The sequence below is a fragment of the Anomaloglossus baeobatrachus genome, chromosome 5 (assembly GCF_048569485.1).
Source record: "Anomaloglossus baeobatrachus isolate aAnoBae1 chromosome 5, aAnoBae1.hap1, whole genome shotgun sequence".
In the NCBI taxonomy this organism is placed as follows: Eukaryota; Metazoa; Chordata; class Amphibia; order Anura; family Aromobatidae; genus Anomaloglossus; species Anomaloglossus baeobatrachus.
Genome location: NC_134357.1, coordinates 153,407,763 through 153,422,970, shown reverse-complemented (window position 1 = coordinate 153,422,970; position 15,208 = coordinate 153,407,763). Strand labels below are relative to the sequence as shown.

At 49.2% G+C, this 15,208-nt stretch overlaps 1 protein-coding gene across 2 annotated transcripts in view; it reads right to left on the bottom strand.

Moving 5' to 3' along the window:
• Positions 1–15,208, bottom strand: part of LOC142309807 (protransforming growth factor alpha-like) — a 103,263-nt gene that overhangs the window by 40,353 nt on the left and 47,702 nt on the right. For both annotated transcript variants that reach the window (XM_075347262.1, XM_075347264.1), the window contains exon 3: positions 1,537–1,657. In XM_075347262.1, coding sequence (XP_075203377.1) covers positions 1,537–1,657 — 121 coding nt within the window. The remainder of the gene's footprint in view (positions 1–1,536; positions 1,658–15,208) is intronic.

The following is a 15,208-nucleotide window of genomic DNA, read 5'->3' as shown; positions in this document are numbered from 1 at the left end:
TGAGTACCGCAGAGATGGTAGCACACAGGCACTTAGTTTCACATAAACTGACTATTTCCCCTGACTGCCGGCCAATCAAAGGGTTATGTCTCCTTAACCAGGAAAGACCCAACATGATGGGAGTGGGCAAACACTCCAAGACATAACAGGACAGACGTTAATTATGCACCGAGCCCACTCGCAGGTTGATATTAGGCATAGTATGGGTGAACTTTGTCTGGCAGAGCAGAGCTGAGTCGATAGCCTGAATGGGAATGGATCTTGTCAGTGCACTACAAATCAGACACTGAGTCTGAGCAGAGCAAGAATCCACCAAAATGGTACTGGCTCCACTGTCCACCAGCACAAAGATAGTCTCAGTTTTTCTGCAAATAACCACCTCTTCTGTAATGGTGAATTAAGACATATAAATGGAGATGTACACGGCCTGTTCGTGTCCCTCCACCCGACCAGGAGGACGTGGCTTATTGCCAGATAGACTTGGCTTAGGTTTTAGTGGACAAGCCCTGATATAATGACCCTTATCACCACAGAGTCTGCACTACATGTGCAAGTGCTGCACCCTGAGCCATAGTAACACAGGCTGAAGATAATGTCACGCTTTCAAGCTTGATGAGAGCATTCAGACCAAAAGGATCCTGATGCACAACGAAAAAAACACCAAAACAACACCCTAATTAGGGGGAGAGACACAGGGGACACAATAACAATGGTAGGCCCTGGTGCTAGTGAGTCGGTAGATGGACACCTCCTATTCTCACCTGTAACTGTCTAATTGCCTAGCCAGCCCCTGTACAGTCTCTGAAACTGTCGCCGTGCAACACCCTGAGACCCTGGGAAACTCTATAGATGTCCTGACTAGTGAGAGGTTCACTAAACACTGCATTAATAACACAAGAGAGTAGGGGAGACAAACAGGGGAAAAACCTGCAATACAAAAGGATAACCTACAGCTTCTGGAATGCTCCAACTCAGCTCCTTCCACCAAGTGGGCCAGTATAAAAATGGATTTGTGTCTTCAACAAGGATTGCTGGGTAACACCTCTATTTATACCTAAAGGGCATGACTACAAAGCTACTGCAGCTGAATCACTCAGGTAGGGACTGCTGAAAAAGCTGCTAACAGCAAAACTGACATTAACCATTTCAGTGCAAAAAGAAACAAAACCACATTTAAATGTAGACAGCCAGATGGAGATGAGAGGCTCCAGTCTGAAAGTTGTTACTAGTCTCTAAAAACAGGGAGACAATCATGACACTTCCAATGGTGTTCAGGTGAAGTCTGGATGTCAAACAAAACTTTATCTAATGTTTGGCTGAACCCGCCAACCAAACTTTTTCGAGTTGACTCATCTCTACTCCTGTGTCCACAGCATTAAAGGAATAAGCCACTTACCATAACATAATAATATGTGAAAGGGTTGCTCTCTGTGTATTGTGACAGCAGTGTGTATCACATCCACTGTAGGCATCTCAATGAGGGTCAGAAACGGCAAACACTGAATTTATACTTTATCACCTTTTATATATACTTACATGCAAGAGGCTGTCCATTCTGATACCAAAAACCGGCATGTACCATGGAAACAAAAATGAGTGTATGTATCCGGACAATCGGCAAATAAAATCTCAGATGATGCAGCTGCCACAAAGAAAGCTGTAAAATGTAGAAATCGCTTTACAAATTCGAATGCAATTTAATACCCTAAAAATATAAGCATACTGTACACTAGTGAGAACATTTGGCCAGGTTATACTTCTGCATCGCTTACTTTGTAATTTGAGCTGTGGGGATTCAATGCGCTAGAATCTGAACCTCTAATTTGAAGCTATAATCAGCTTACACATCTATGTACTGAACATGCAAGATAAGAGCAGAAAAACCACAGAATCACTTTGCATAAATCAAGAAAGTACTTGTATACAAAGTCTACAGGCTCGGGTACATGTAAAAGGGAACCCGTCATGTTGAAGATTTTAACTAATGTGCATGCTGGATGTGATAGAGCAGGAGGAGCTGATCAGACTGATAATTGTCCGAGGAGTTTGTAGGAAACTTGTATTGTATTAATTCACTAGTGTTCATAGCAGGGGAGTACATAGAAAACATGGGGCCCCATAGCAGAAGTTCTAATTTTCCCCACTTAAAAAATGTAATGAATTAATACTCGGCTGGGTCACCTATGAATAGATTTCACTTTGCAGCCCTACAAAGTAATTTTTCTCCAATGGACACCCCTAGATTCCCCTTTCATTCCATCTATAAAGTATGATGCCAACAAAAGTGCCTCAGAAACACTGTATGATACTCCCACAGTAAATTCCCCCACGGTACGATGCACATGCGCAGTGTGGTGACCCTACTTTACCAACCCTCAACTACCCCAGCAAAGTATGGTGACCTAAACACAGTATAATCCCCAACTGTGACTCCCACACAGCCCTCCATGCGTATAATGGCCCCTACACCTCTTCACACTGTAAAATGGGCTCCACAAGCCCTCCAAACAGTATAAAGGCCCCCACACAGTAGTATGATTGACTACACACAAATCTTCACACTGTATAATTGCTTGCATACAGCATAACGACCCTCAAATAGCCCTCCATAAAGTCTCTCTCTCTCTCGTCCCGGATCCGGCTCCCCATTCATTTACATAGCCGCGGATTCCGGATCGGATCCGTACTTCGGCGGCAACCCGATCCGGATCCGTCCGACCCGGATTACTATTATGCACCCCTATAGTCCTCCATATAGTATAATGGGCTTTTTATAGTCCTCCGTATAGTATAATGGGCCCCACATTGCCTTCTATATAGTATAATGCATCCGATAGTTCTCCATGTAGAATAATGGGCCCTATGTTGTCTTTCATATAGTATTATAATGCACTCCATAGTCCTCCATATAGTATAATTGGCCTCACATTGCCTTCCATATAGTGTAAGGCACTCCCATAGTCCTCTATATGCTATTGTGGCACCCTGGACAAGCCAGGTCGTCACAGGTACTACACCAACACACTCCACACTCCCGGTCAGGCACACCAAAGTCAGACAAAAACCCTTGTTGCCTTCCTCCAGGGGCTGATGTCCACACCAGGGGGTGGGCCAGGTGGTTGATCCCGCCCACCGAGGAGTTCACAGTCCTGGAGGCGGGAAAAAGAGAGAGTTAGAGTTGGAGATTGAAGTGGAAAAGGAGCAGACAGAAAGTGGTCTGGGTGTGTGGCCCGGACAGAACAGCAAGGTTGGCAGACGGTGGTGATCGTCTGCAGGAGTGGCCTATTGGAGCAAGCCGTAAGGACCGTGGACAGGCGGTGGCCCGGCGGTACCGGACCGGTACGCAAAGAGAAGCCAGCACCATCCGGCAGGGGCTTACGGACCCTGACAAGGCTAGTAGTCGCTGTGAATTTGTCAAATCCGTTAGCGAAGGGAACCTCATGGGTTTCTCAGCAGCCAAGTCCCGACAGAAGGCAACAGTCCAACTGAGAGAGGGAAACAGTCACCGCCAAGGCTAAATTTCCCAGGGACAGAGCCTGCGGGCAAAAGGGGCTCCTTCAGCATCCTTCAAGCTGGGGAGCGGGTTACCGGTGGGAACCCATCGGAACCGTACACACTACACAGGTGCAGGGAAAGCAGTCACCATCAACCTGCCAGGAGGAGAAACACTGCAGCCGCCTGTGGGACCCGTCCATCCAGCCGTTTGTTTGACCGGAGACTTTGTGTTTATCATTGGCTGAGTGAGTACCACCGTGCCGTGCGGCACAGCGCTGCCCCCGCGACCCTGCACCTCACCAGGCCCCGTAACCCACCTGTCATCAATCCCTACTCCCTCACCGGGCCCCGGGACAACCAATCCCCCTACCCACGGAGGGGAGGACTAACATTCAAGCTGCTCCCTGTCATCGCTCCCGGGATCCCCGTCCAGAGCAGCGGTGGTGTCACCAATCTCACCACAACCGTGGGTGGCGTCACGGACAATATCTAATCCCCACAATCAAACTCCCCTTTTCACTCACGGGCGAGGAACGCCGCTTGAGTCCCCGGGATCCGGCCCACCGCTCGAGCCACCACCGAGCAGCAGCCGCAGCAGCAGCGGCTGGACCCGAGCAGTGGGAGAGCGCCGCGTCCCCTCCTCTGCCCGCGACGCTATAATGGGCTCTAAATAGTCCTCCATATAATATAATGCCCCCCATAATCCTCCATATAGTATAATACACCCCATAGTCCTCCTTATATAATGTATACCATAGTCCTCCATATATTATAACGCACCACAATAGTACTCCATATAGTATAATGCATTCCCCATAGTCCTGCATATATTGTAATGCACAACATGGTTCTCTATTTATTATCATGCACCCCCAAAGTCTTCCATATATTAGAATGCACTCGCATAGTCCTCCAAACAGTATAATGCACATCCCATAGTCATCCATATAGTTTTAGGACCATTAGCCACCAGTTTACTGATTTAAAGAAAATAACTAAATAAATATTTACCTCTCCTCTTTTCTTCGCTGCTCCGGTCTGTGCAGTGGTGTGTGTTCTGCAGCTCTTGTATATCTCAGCATAGTGGGTGTCCAGTAGTGACGTCATCACACTTGCTGCGCTGCAACATCAGATCTCAGATGCCGAGGAAGAGTGATGGAGGAGGGAGCGGTGTGCTCCCTCTTTGATCATTGCTCTCAACTGTATCTGTATCCATGATATCGATATAGTTGGAAGTGCAATGACAGGGGGCCCATTGTTGGCGATGGAACTGGGCCCCCTCGAATCTCAGCTGCCATATGGTCTGTTGCCATTGGTAGTACACCCCTGGTTTATAAGCATATAAGTCCAGTGAGCGATCATACTCTGTGATTGATACTCTTCCCTGTAGGACTAGGCATGCAGCAATAGCTGTCAATCACTAGTACGACCACTCGCTGGACTCTTATACATACAAACACAGGGATTTCAATGAGTAATAAGTTATGCTTAATGATTTCCTACAAACCCATACATCATTCTGCTCAGCTTCTCCTTCTCCTATACCAAGTGGTCCACAGATGGGACTCTGTGCATATACTGTGTGCAGAATTATTAGGCAAATGAGTATTTTGATCACATTATACTTTTTATAAATGCTGTCTTACTCCAAGCTGTATAGGCTTGAGAGCCAACTACCAATTAAGTAAATCAGGTGATGTGAATCTCTGTAATGAGGAGGGCTGTGGTGTAATGACATCAACACCCTATATAAGGTGTGCGTAATTATTAGGAAACTTCATTTCCTTTGGCAAAATGGGTCAGAAGAGAGATTTGACGGGCTCTGAAAAGTCCAAAATTGTGAGATGTCTTGCAGAGGGATGCAGCAGTCTTGATATTGCCAAAATTTTGAAGCGTGATCACAGAACAATCAAGCGTTTCATGGCAAATAGCCAACAGGGTTGCAGGAAGCGTGTTGTGCAAAAAGGCGCAAAATAACCGCCCATGAATTAAGGAAAATCAAGCGTGAAGCTGCCAAGATGCCATTTCCCACCAATTTGGACATATTTCCGAGCTGCAACGTTACTGGAGTATCAAAAAGCACAAGGTGTGCCATACTCAGGGACATGGCCAAGGTAAGGAAGGCTGAAAAACGACCACCTTTGAACAAGAAACATAAGATAAAACGTCAAGACTGCGCCAAGAAATATCTTAAGACTGATTTTTCAAAGGTTTTATGGACTGATGAAATGAGAGTGACTCTTGATGGGCCAGATGGATGGGCCAGAGGCTGGATCAGTAAAGGGCAGAGAGCTCCACTCCGACTCAGACGCCAGCAAGGTGGGGGTGGGGTACTGGTATGGGCTGGTATCCTCAAAGATGGATTTTTTGGGACCTTTTCGGGTTGAGGATGGAGTGAAGCTCAACTCCCAGACCTACTGCCAGTTTCTGGAAGACAACTTCTTCAAGCAGTGGTACAAGAAGAAATCGGAATCGTTCAAGAAAAACATGATTTTCATGCAGGACAATGCTCCATCACATGCATCCAACTACTCTACAGCGTGGCTGGCCAGTAAAGGTCTAAAAGATGAAAAAATAATGACATGGCCTCCTTGTTCACCTGATCTGAACCCCATAGAGAACCTGTGGTCCCTCATAAAATGTAAGATCTACAGGGAGGGAAAACAGTACACGTCTCGGAACAGTGTCTGGGAGGCTGTGGTGGCTGCTGCACGCAATGTTGATAGTAAACAGATCAAGCAACTGACAGAATCTATGGATGGTAGGCTGTTGAGTGTCATGAGAAAGAAAGGTGGCTATATTGGCCACTAATTATTTTGGGTTTTGTTTTTGCATGTCAGAAATGTTTATTTCTAAATTTTGAGCCGTTATTTTGGTTTACCTGGTAAAAATAAACATGTGAGATGGGAAAATATTTGGTTTTTATTAAGTTGCCTAATAATTCTGCACAGTAAGAGTTACCTGCAAAAACAGATATCCTCCTTAGGCCTGAAACACACGTCCGCAAAAAACACGTTCGTGTCTCACGGTCCGTTTTTCGGGTCAGTGTTCCGTTTTGGATGTCCGTTTCATGTGACATGAGTGTGATGGCGTATGCTTGCTGTGCGTGCGTGTTGAATGTCCGTGTATGCGTGAGATACGTACGTGGCATGTCCGTGTGCAGTCTGTGTGTCTTGAGCCGTTTCACCATTTACAAAAAAAAAAAAAAAAAACACACGGACCGTACGGAAAACACACGTCTGTGTCACGTACGTGCAGACACGGACCCATTGACTTTAGCGGGTCCGTGTCTGCATGATACCGGTAAAACGCGAACATGTCATCCGTGTTAAAATAACGCACACACGTACAAACCACACGGACACACGTTCCGTGTGGCTTTACGTGTGTGTGCCTGTTACCATAGGGTAACATTGGTGCACATGTGTTCATGCCGCCGGTACATGAAAAAAAGTCCCAAACACGAACCGGCGGCACGGATGTGTGTTGCAGGCCTAAGATAGCCAAATCTAAAAAAAAAACACTCCAACTTCCAAAAATATTAAGCTTTGATATTTATGAGTCTTTCGGGTTGATTGAGAACATAGTTGTTGAGCAATAATAAAAAAAAATCTCTAAAATACAACTTGCCTAATAATTCTGCACACGGTGTAATATCTCTTTAAAGCACATAATGGTCAAGGAGGCTGAACCTTCCAATATCTGTATGATGGTCTGTGTTTGCAGCCCTCCAGATTGTATTGGGAGCAAGAAGGATTTGGTACGTTGGATTTCCAATGCTCAATCCTTTTATTTTTTTGGGAAATAAGTCACCGCTACAGTACTCTGGCATCGGCTCTCAAACAACATATGGACACTCAGACGAACGAGTGATCCTATTCATGGGGGACTTGAGAGAGATGAGTGTTAGGCAAACAGCTGTCTAGTATGCATCGAGGGCTTTAAACATAGATCAGCGACTACCTATCATTAGTTGGTTAAATGATTGGTTGGTGGCATCAAGAAGAACCTTCTCAGGGCTTCTCTTCTTCCAACATTTCTGATTGGTGTTTTGATTCAGCGGACAAGGTGAAAATGAACTTTTATCTTACCTGTATTGATGGTCTTAAGAGCTAATGTCACTTAATTTGCACACAATTAAAGGGCATGGTCCCACATAGTGGCCATCATTCAGTTCATGCTTGGCTAAAGGCCACATCAACTAAGCAACATCGCTAGCAACATCGCTGCTGAGGCACGACTTGCTAGCGATGTTGCTGTGTGTGACATCCAGCAACAACCTGGCCCTTGCTGTGAGGTCGCTGGTTGTTGCTGAATGTCCTGGACCATTTTTTAGTTGTTGCTTTCCCGCTGTGAAACACACATCGCTGTGTGTGACAGCGAGAGAGCAACAACTGAATGTGCAGGCAGCAGGAGCCGGCTTCTGCGGACGCTGGTAACCAATGTAAATATCGGGTAACCAAGAAGCCCTTTCCTTGGTTACCCGATATTTACCTTCGTTACCAGCGTCCGCCGCTCTCACGCTGTCAGTGCCAGCTCCCTGCTCACTTCACACATAGCCAGACTACACATTGGGTAATTAACCCGATGTGTACTGTACTCTGGCTAGGAGTGCAGGGAGCCAGCGCTAAGCGGTGTGCGCTGGTAACCAAGGTAAATATCGGGTTGGTTACCCGATATTTACCTTAGTTACCAAGCGCAGCATCGCTTCCACGCGTCGCTGCTGGCTGGGGGCTGGTCACTGGTTGCTGGTGAGATCTGCCTGTGTGACAGCTCACCAGCAACCTGTGTAGCGACGCTCCAGCGATCCCTGCCAGGTCAGGTTGCTGGTGGGATCGCTGGAGTGTCGCTTTGTGTGACGGTACCTTTAGACACAGCCACAAGATTACACAAATCATCATCATTTTCATATGATTTATTAAAAACTGAATATTAAATGATGGCTGTGTGGTTTTGCAAACTAGCAATAAATCATTTTATACTACATTTTTTCCAATCCATTTGAAAATTTCAGCATCTGTAACAACAGTGTGCGGTTTTGACCACATCGATGACACATTTTTATTTTGATGTTATATCTTGAAATAAAAACAGCAACAAATAACAACATGCATCTAGTTATAGTTATAAATAGTAAAGATAATGCAATACGTTCCCAATAAATGGGGTTTTATAAAATTTTGAGAAAACTGATTGCTTTCTTCCACTTTAATTCAAGAAAGCCATGGAACCCATAGGGTGTAGGGGCGACATGACAGTCTGGAGGGTAGGGAGTTTATGGGGTTAAATGGTGATATCATAGGAAGGTGGAAGAAGATGATGATTGGTTAGGGAGGGGAGTATGGTGGGAGGAAAAGGAGGAGCTGCATGGATATATAGGAGGAGGTGGGAGCCAGTTACCTTCTCTTGCACTTCCTGGACGACAGCTTGGATGGGCTGGGGAACCTCCATCATGACATCCAGCCTGATGGATCCGGACATCGCAGATCTGCAGCTTGGACGGGCTGGGGAACCTCCATCATGACATCCAGCCTGATGGATCCGGACATTGCAGATCTGCAGCTTGAACGGAACAGGGATTGCAGAGAGGATCTCCAGGTGATCAGCTGTAGCGGCGCACGGGCCCCTGGCAGTGCAGTCCCACATCAGGGCTGCCGGGCTTACCCGTTGGCGCCTTCCCCTCGCTCCCCCAGTAGCAGCGGGTGGCGGTTACGGCCCCCCCCGCAGGTATTCCCCGGGCGCAGGGGGGGGCGAGGAGGTGATGTCAGAGCCCCTCCGGGGACCCTCCGCGGCGGGCCGAGCAGCATCAGAATCTGGCGGCTGCTCCGGCTGGCGGAAGGAATCTGCGTTCCGGCCGCGACGACCGGGAGGTGAGAGTGGCCAACACGGGGGCCTACTTCCGGTCCCGGGCCTCCGGCTGGAGTAGGAGTGACTGCGGCGGCTCCTGGCTGGGAGCGCGTCCGGCGGCAGAGTGAGGCCAGCAGAACCCCTCGCAGTCGGCGGGGGGACCGCAGGGCTGCGAACGGCAGGAGATCGGGTGCCAGGAGAAGGTCGGGTGTGCCGGTCCCTGGTGGCGGTGAGTGAGCCTGACGGTGGGAACTCTGAGGGACCGCCTGGTCATGTACGTCGATCGTGCAGCACCCCGGTAGCGGCGGTCTCCCTTGGGGAGGGAGCACCCGGTGACAGGAGGCCTTCGGTGACCCTGGAGGGCCGGGAACGGCGACGGCTGCGGTCCAGAGCCGGGCGTCAGTGAGGTCGGGTGTGGAGCCCCCCCTCCCTGGCAATTGGCGAGGGGGAGGGGCGCAGTCGCAAGACGTCGAGACCCGGGGTGGCGGCACGGGGGACAGGACGGTCTCCTGGGGCTGTCACCGCGGGACAAGCAACGGAGCGGAAGATGACTATGCCCACGCGGCGGCTTGCATGGGTGGCCGTGGTGGGGGAGGCGTGGCGGAGCTGCCTCACGTATCCAAGATGGAAGTGGACGGCGGGGAGGGAGAAGGACATCAGGATGTCAGTAACATTCGGACAGATGGATGACAGAGGACAATGGGGCGGCGGTTCCGAGGGGACGCTGAGCTGCAGTTGGGTGTGAGACTTGGGCCTCGGGGGGTTTGGGTCATGTAGTAGAGGCCGGGCCAGAGTTAGGGACGAGGTGGTGTGTGGCGCCCCTGACCTGGTCAGGCACCACTGAGTACTGCACCCATGCTGGGGACAGTACAATACAGGTAATCCAGAAGGCTGACCGAGGTGTGACTACACAGGCGCATAGTGATCAGGTCTCACACATGTACCTATGAGAGGACCCCTGGGGATCCCAGGAGGGGGAAAAGCCTTCACCTCCACTGGAATAGTGGAGGGGGCCAAAAGCCTCCATCTCCTCTCAAGGGGTGTGGTAAGAGAGTCTGGTTGCTAGGTGGCGTAGGCAGGCACAAAAGGGAAAAGAGAAGGAGGAGTAAAGAGTCTGCAGCAGAGTGTGGAGGAGTGAGGAGCAGGAAAGTGAAGCTCTGACAGGAGCAGCAGTGAAGGTCCCAGATGTGAGCCGGTTCAGAGCAGAGTCCAGGGAGCTCCGAGGAGAGCTGACCCCTTCCCCTGGAGCTGTTGCAGTCTGACAGCGTCCGCGCAGTGGCTACCGACGGGGGAGAACGGTCACCTAGGAGTGCTACCCGAAACCCATCTCCAGCTAGAGAGAGAGCACAGAGTGGGAAGTAAGGAGACTGCTAGGGAGTACCAGGCCCAAACGGGCGGCAGATCCCGGAGCGGGGATAGATCCACCTTTCCCTGCTAAACCTGCCGGTGTGGGGCCCTCAAAGCCCACACCACAACACCTAAAAGCCGCAGCCACGTAGCCACAGTTAGGGCCCACAGTTCACAGGAGGCAAGAAGCTGGAGTGATCTGGCCCAGGCAACAAGCACACGGCAAACGAAGGGGAGAGAGGCTTCAGCAACTTCCCTGGGTGACCCCCATAGGGACTAAAAGTCGGGGTTACCCCAAACCACCAAGGGCTAAGGAAGGCGAGTTGGTAGTCACCATCAGAAGTCAGCCTGAAGGATACCTGGTTCCCGCCTGGTTCATCCCAGCTACGCCCGGGTTACTCACCCTGCCATCCGAAGTGAGTAAAAACCCTGAAAGACACTCTGCGTGTGTGGAGTTATTCTGCGCCTTGTGGTACTACGCGCCTACACAGGGCCCTGGGGCTTGCCTCACTCTCAGGAGGCTATTACAACTAACTGCACCCACCATCAGCCCCAGGCATCCCTTAATCTGCAGTGGCGGTCCCCACTGACCGCAATTTTGAGAGTGGCGTCACGACAAAAAGAAGATCTCCTACCTGTGACAAGATCCAGCCGAGTGGAGTCCCTGAAGGTAATGCACCGACACTACACCTGTGGGGCTTCACAGGTGCAATGGCTGTATAGCCATGGGGGTGCATGTGGTGTCAGGCCGGTGGTCACAGTTCAGGGTGGGGGATGCAATTTTAGGTCATTGAGGATTGGTTACGGATGCTGATGATCTCGGCTTGCGCAAGCAGGGGAGACGGAGCATTTATTTGAAGGTTCATTGGTCGGGTTTTATGAGGAATCTTATTCTGCATGGTAGTTCAAATTGGTTGGATTATGCCGGCCGAGGTTACTAGGCAAAGAGGTCCCGCAGTTCGGAGTGTGCGGGGAGTTTTCGGGGGATTTTGTGAGTGATGAGTGTGAGGGCAGGACTCCGGTATGGCGTTAGGGTTTCTGTGGATAAGTGGAGTAAGGAGAGCGGAATTGTGGGAGCTGGTGAGGCGTTGGTTGGTGTCATGGTTTTTTCTTGTGGGTTTGGAACCGCATCTTGGGTGCGGCGTGTTTGGTACAGTTTGGGGTATCGTTAGTTCGAGGGCAGTATGGCTTGGTCCTGGGCGCTGGATGGATTAAGTTGGTGGATGGTAGCCTAGTGGCTACTTTGTGGTTAGTTCTCTTATTATCCCATTATGGAGTTTGGTGCTGGGGGGACTGAGGGCCCGGCGGGCCTGAATTGGGGTTCCTGTAGGTGGTGGGCAGCTTTGGGCGGTTGAACTCGGTAATCAGCAATGGGGGGCTGCAGATGTAATGATGGCATTCCTCGTATACCCGTGAGGATGGGGGGCGATGCAAGTTGGGTTTGGACCTCTGATATGAGGGCTCGCAGGGGGTTGTGTGTTACAAGGTTTCCTTTAGGAACAATATGTTTGGATATGGTGTTATCAGGATAGTGGTATGGGGGGCAATTTTATGGTGTACTTTGTAGTGCAGGCAACTTGTTGTTGGTGTGGTTTGCGGAAGGAAGTGGGACGCAAATTATTGTTTGGAGAGGTTGTTGGGGACCTTGGGGATTGAAAGTAATGCTTCTGCATCTTTGCTTCAGCCATGGGTGCAGGGCGAGGGTTGTGATTGTGTGGTGGTTTTGTAGGCGTGTTAACTTTGGTGGACATGGTTCCGTTAGGTCGGGTGGGCTTCCTGGAAAGTTAAAGGGGCCCAAATTCGGATGATGGTTGTCCAATAGTGTGGTGGTTGAGTACGTGGGAAGGTCTTAGAACTTTTCTGGGTATGGCAGATTGAGCCTTGTTGTTTTCAGAGGGTTTGGATGACGGGCTACATCGGTCAGGGGAGACCGGTAGTGATTTATTGCTCTAGGGAGTGGTATGTCTAATGCATGTGTTATGAGTCTGGGGGAAGGCCGAGGGCGGTTTATTCCCTCGCCTCTTGGTTAGGCTGCTAGGACGACGTTTCGGGAAATTTGGAGGTTATAGATCAGAATTATTGCCACGTGGGGGTCACTTTAGCCGTTTCCCGGGGGGGAACCTGGTTCAGGGTACGAGGTGACCAGTGTACGTAGGCAGTGTAAGTGTGATCCTGTTTGGAATATATTAACCCCAGTTGCAGTTGAATTCAGCTGGAGACAGGAGGAGGGGCGGGGTGACGGTATGGTAGTTTATTTGGTCAGTAATGGGTAGGCCGATGGTACTGTCAGTGTTGCAGTTACTTGGTTTAACTGATGCCGGTGGGGCATAACAGTGATCCAGGCATGGTTTGGGAGCTCGTGGCACGGTGTGTCGGGGTGTGCCTGAGTGGCCGTCCGAGGGAGCCAGTGATAGGGCTGGGTCTCTGTTGAGGAGGAGACAGGGTTACTTAAAAGTGGTTTAGTACTACGGGGTGGTACTGGCTTATAAGTAGGATGGTGTGGAAAGGAATGAGGTGGATTCCTGTATGTTGTTTTGGGTACCGAGTCGTGGTATCAGGGGTGATTGATACATGGTGGTGGCCTTGTTATGGGGTGGCCATGGTGTCGTGGCCCGTATTGAAGGGCGATTTAAAAAAAAAAAAAAAAAAAAAAAAAGAATGAATAAATTGGGATACGGGTAGGTTCGAAGAGATTTGAGGTGGCATGTGCGGTCACCAAGGATGATGGTAGTGCGGTAAGGTGAGCTGGTAACGTTGGCTGGTGCATATGGGAGGCCCAGAGCTTAAGTTGATGGATGGAAGGGTTTAACGGTTGGTTTCGGCTTGCAGGTTAGAGAAGCAACCTTTGGGTGTGTGGGGGTCCAGGCCACGCAAGGTGTCACGTGGCCTGTCCTGTGGCGGGGATAGGTCTGGTCCAGAGGCGGTTTAACGGATGTTATTTGATTGGAGAGTTACTTGTAGGATATAGTGGCTCCGGTTACAGGGATCTTGCAGGCATGAGGTCCTGCAAGGTTGGAGTATTGATCCGTAGGTGATTAATACCTCATCTCCGGCCCGGTGTGTGTTGCGGCCAGGGATCATGTTTTGGTGGTGGAAGGTAGTAAAGGGCTGCTGTGGCCAATTCAACCAAGTCATAAGCAGTGTCGGTGTGTTAATTATACAAGGTAGGGGGAAATGGGGAGTAATACAGGAATCAACGACCGGACAAATCCCTCCTGAAACTGTCAAGAAAGCCATGGAACCCATAGGGTGTAGGGGCGACATGACAGTCTGGAGGGTAGGGAGTTTATGGGGTTAAATGGTGATATCATAGGAAGGTGGAAGAAGATGATGATTGGTTAGGGAGGGGAGTATGGTGGGAGGAAAAGGAGGAGCTGCATGGATATATAGGAGGAGGTGGGAGCCAGTTACCTTCTCTTGCACTTCCTGGACGACAGCTTCCCACCCACCCTCCCTTCTATTGTGTATTGTTATGTTTATATGCATGTATAATTAGTAACTTTTAAAGAGGCTTTATGTAAAAAATAAAAATAAAAAAAAAATAATAATAGTGTGAAAAGAAAGGATTGGGGAAAGTGTGTTGTATATAGAAAAAAAAAACAAAAAAAAACCAAAGAACAAAACAGGAAAAAGGAAAGAGTATTTCTTTGTGGATTGTGATGTATACTGTTATTTGGGGATTATTGTAAGTGGGGTGAATACGTTGGTTGGCAAAGTGGGAGTAATGGTTTATTTATATGATGTATATGTGAATGGTCAATATGAATACTGTGTATGTCCTTTGTCACAGCAGCGAGGTAGGTCCAGAGGAGCTCTAATGGTTACTGGTGTCTGGATGGAGAGCCATTGGGGAAGGTACAGTGGCTCCGGTTACTGGTGAGTTGCAGGTACAAGGTTGTCTGCAGGGAGGAGGTATTGCTCCGTTGGTGATCAATGCCTCATATATGGGTCAGGGTTGTTGCCAAGGGTTATATATTAAAGAGTTGATGGTTGCCAGGGAGTCATAGGTGGGTACAGTGGCTCAGGTTACAGGTACTCGGAAGCACAGGGTTTTTTTTTGTCGGGGTAAGGGATTACTCCTTTGGTGAGTATTACCTCATATAGATATATATATATATATATATGGGATCGTTGTTATGGTCAGTGATCCTTTTGGTGACATGGTAATCACAGGAGGAGTCACTAGTTGGGTTTCTGGTTCTGGATCCAAGCGCAGTGCAGGCACGGGGTTCTGCACGGCATGGGGGTTTTGATCCGTATCTCTGGGCTGGTTGCAGCCGGGGATGTTGTTACATTAAAGTCGCTAACAGGATTTAAGTGTTGAGGTCACAGTTACTGTTATGCACATGGGGGATTGATCCGTAGGTTATTGATGCCTCATATCTCTGGGCTGGAGGTTTGCGGCCGGGGATGACATGGGGTTGGGGGTGAAGAGTAAAGGTGGCTTTACACACTGCAACATTGCAAACGACATCGCTATAACGTCACCGGTTTTGTGACGGTATAGCGACCTCCCTAG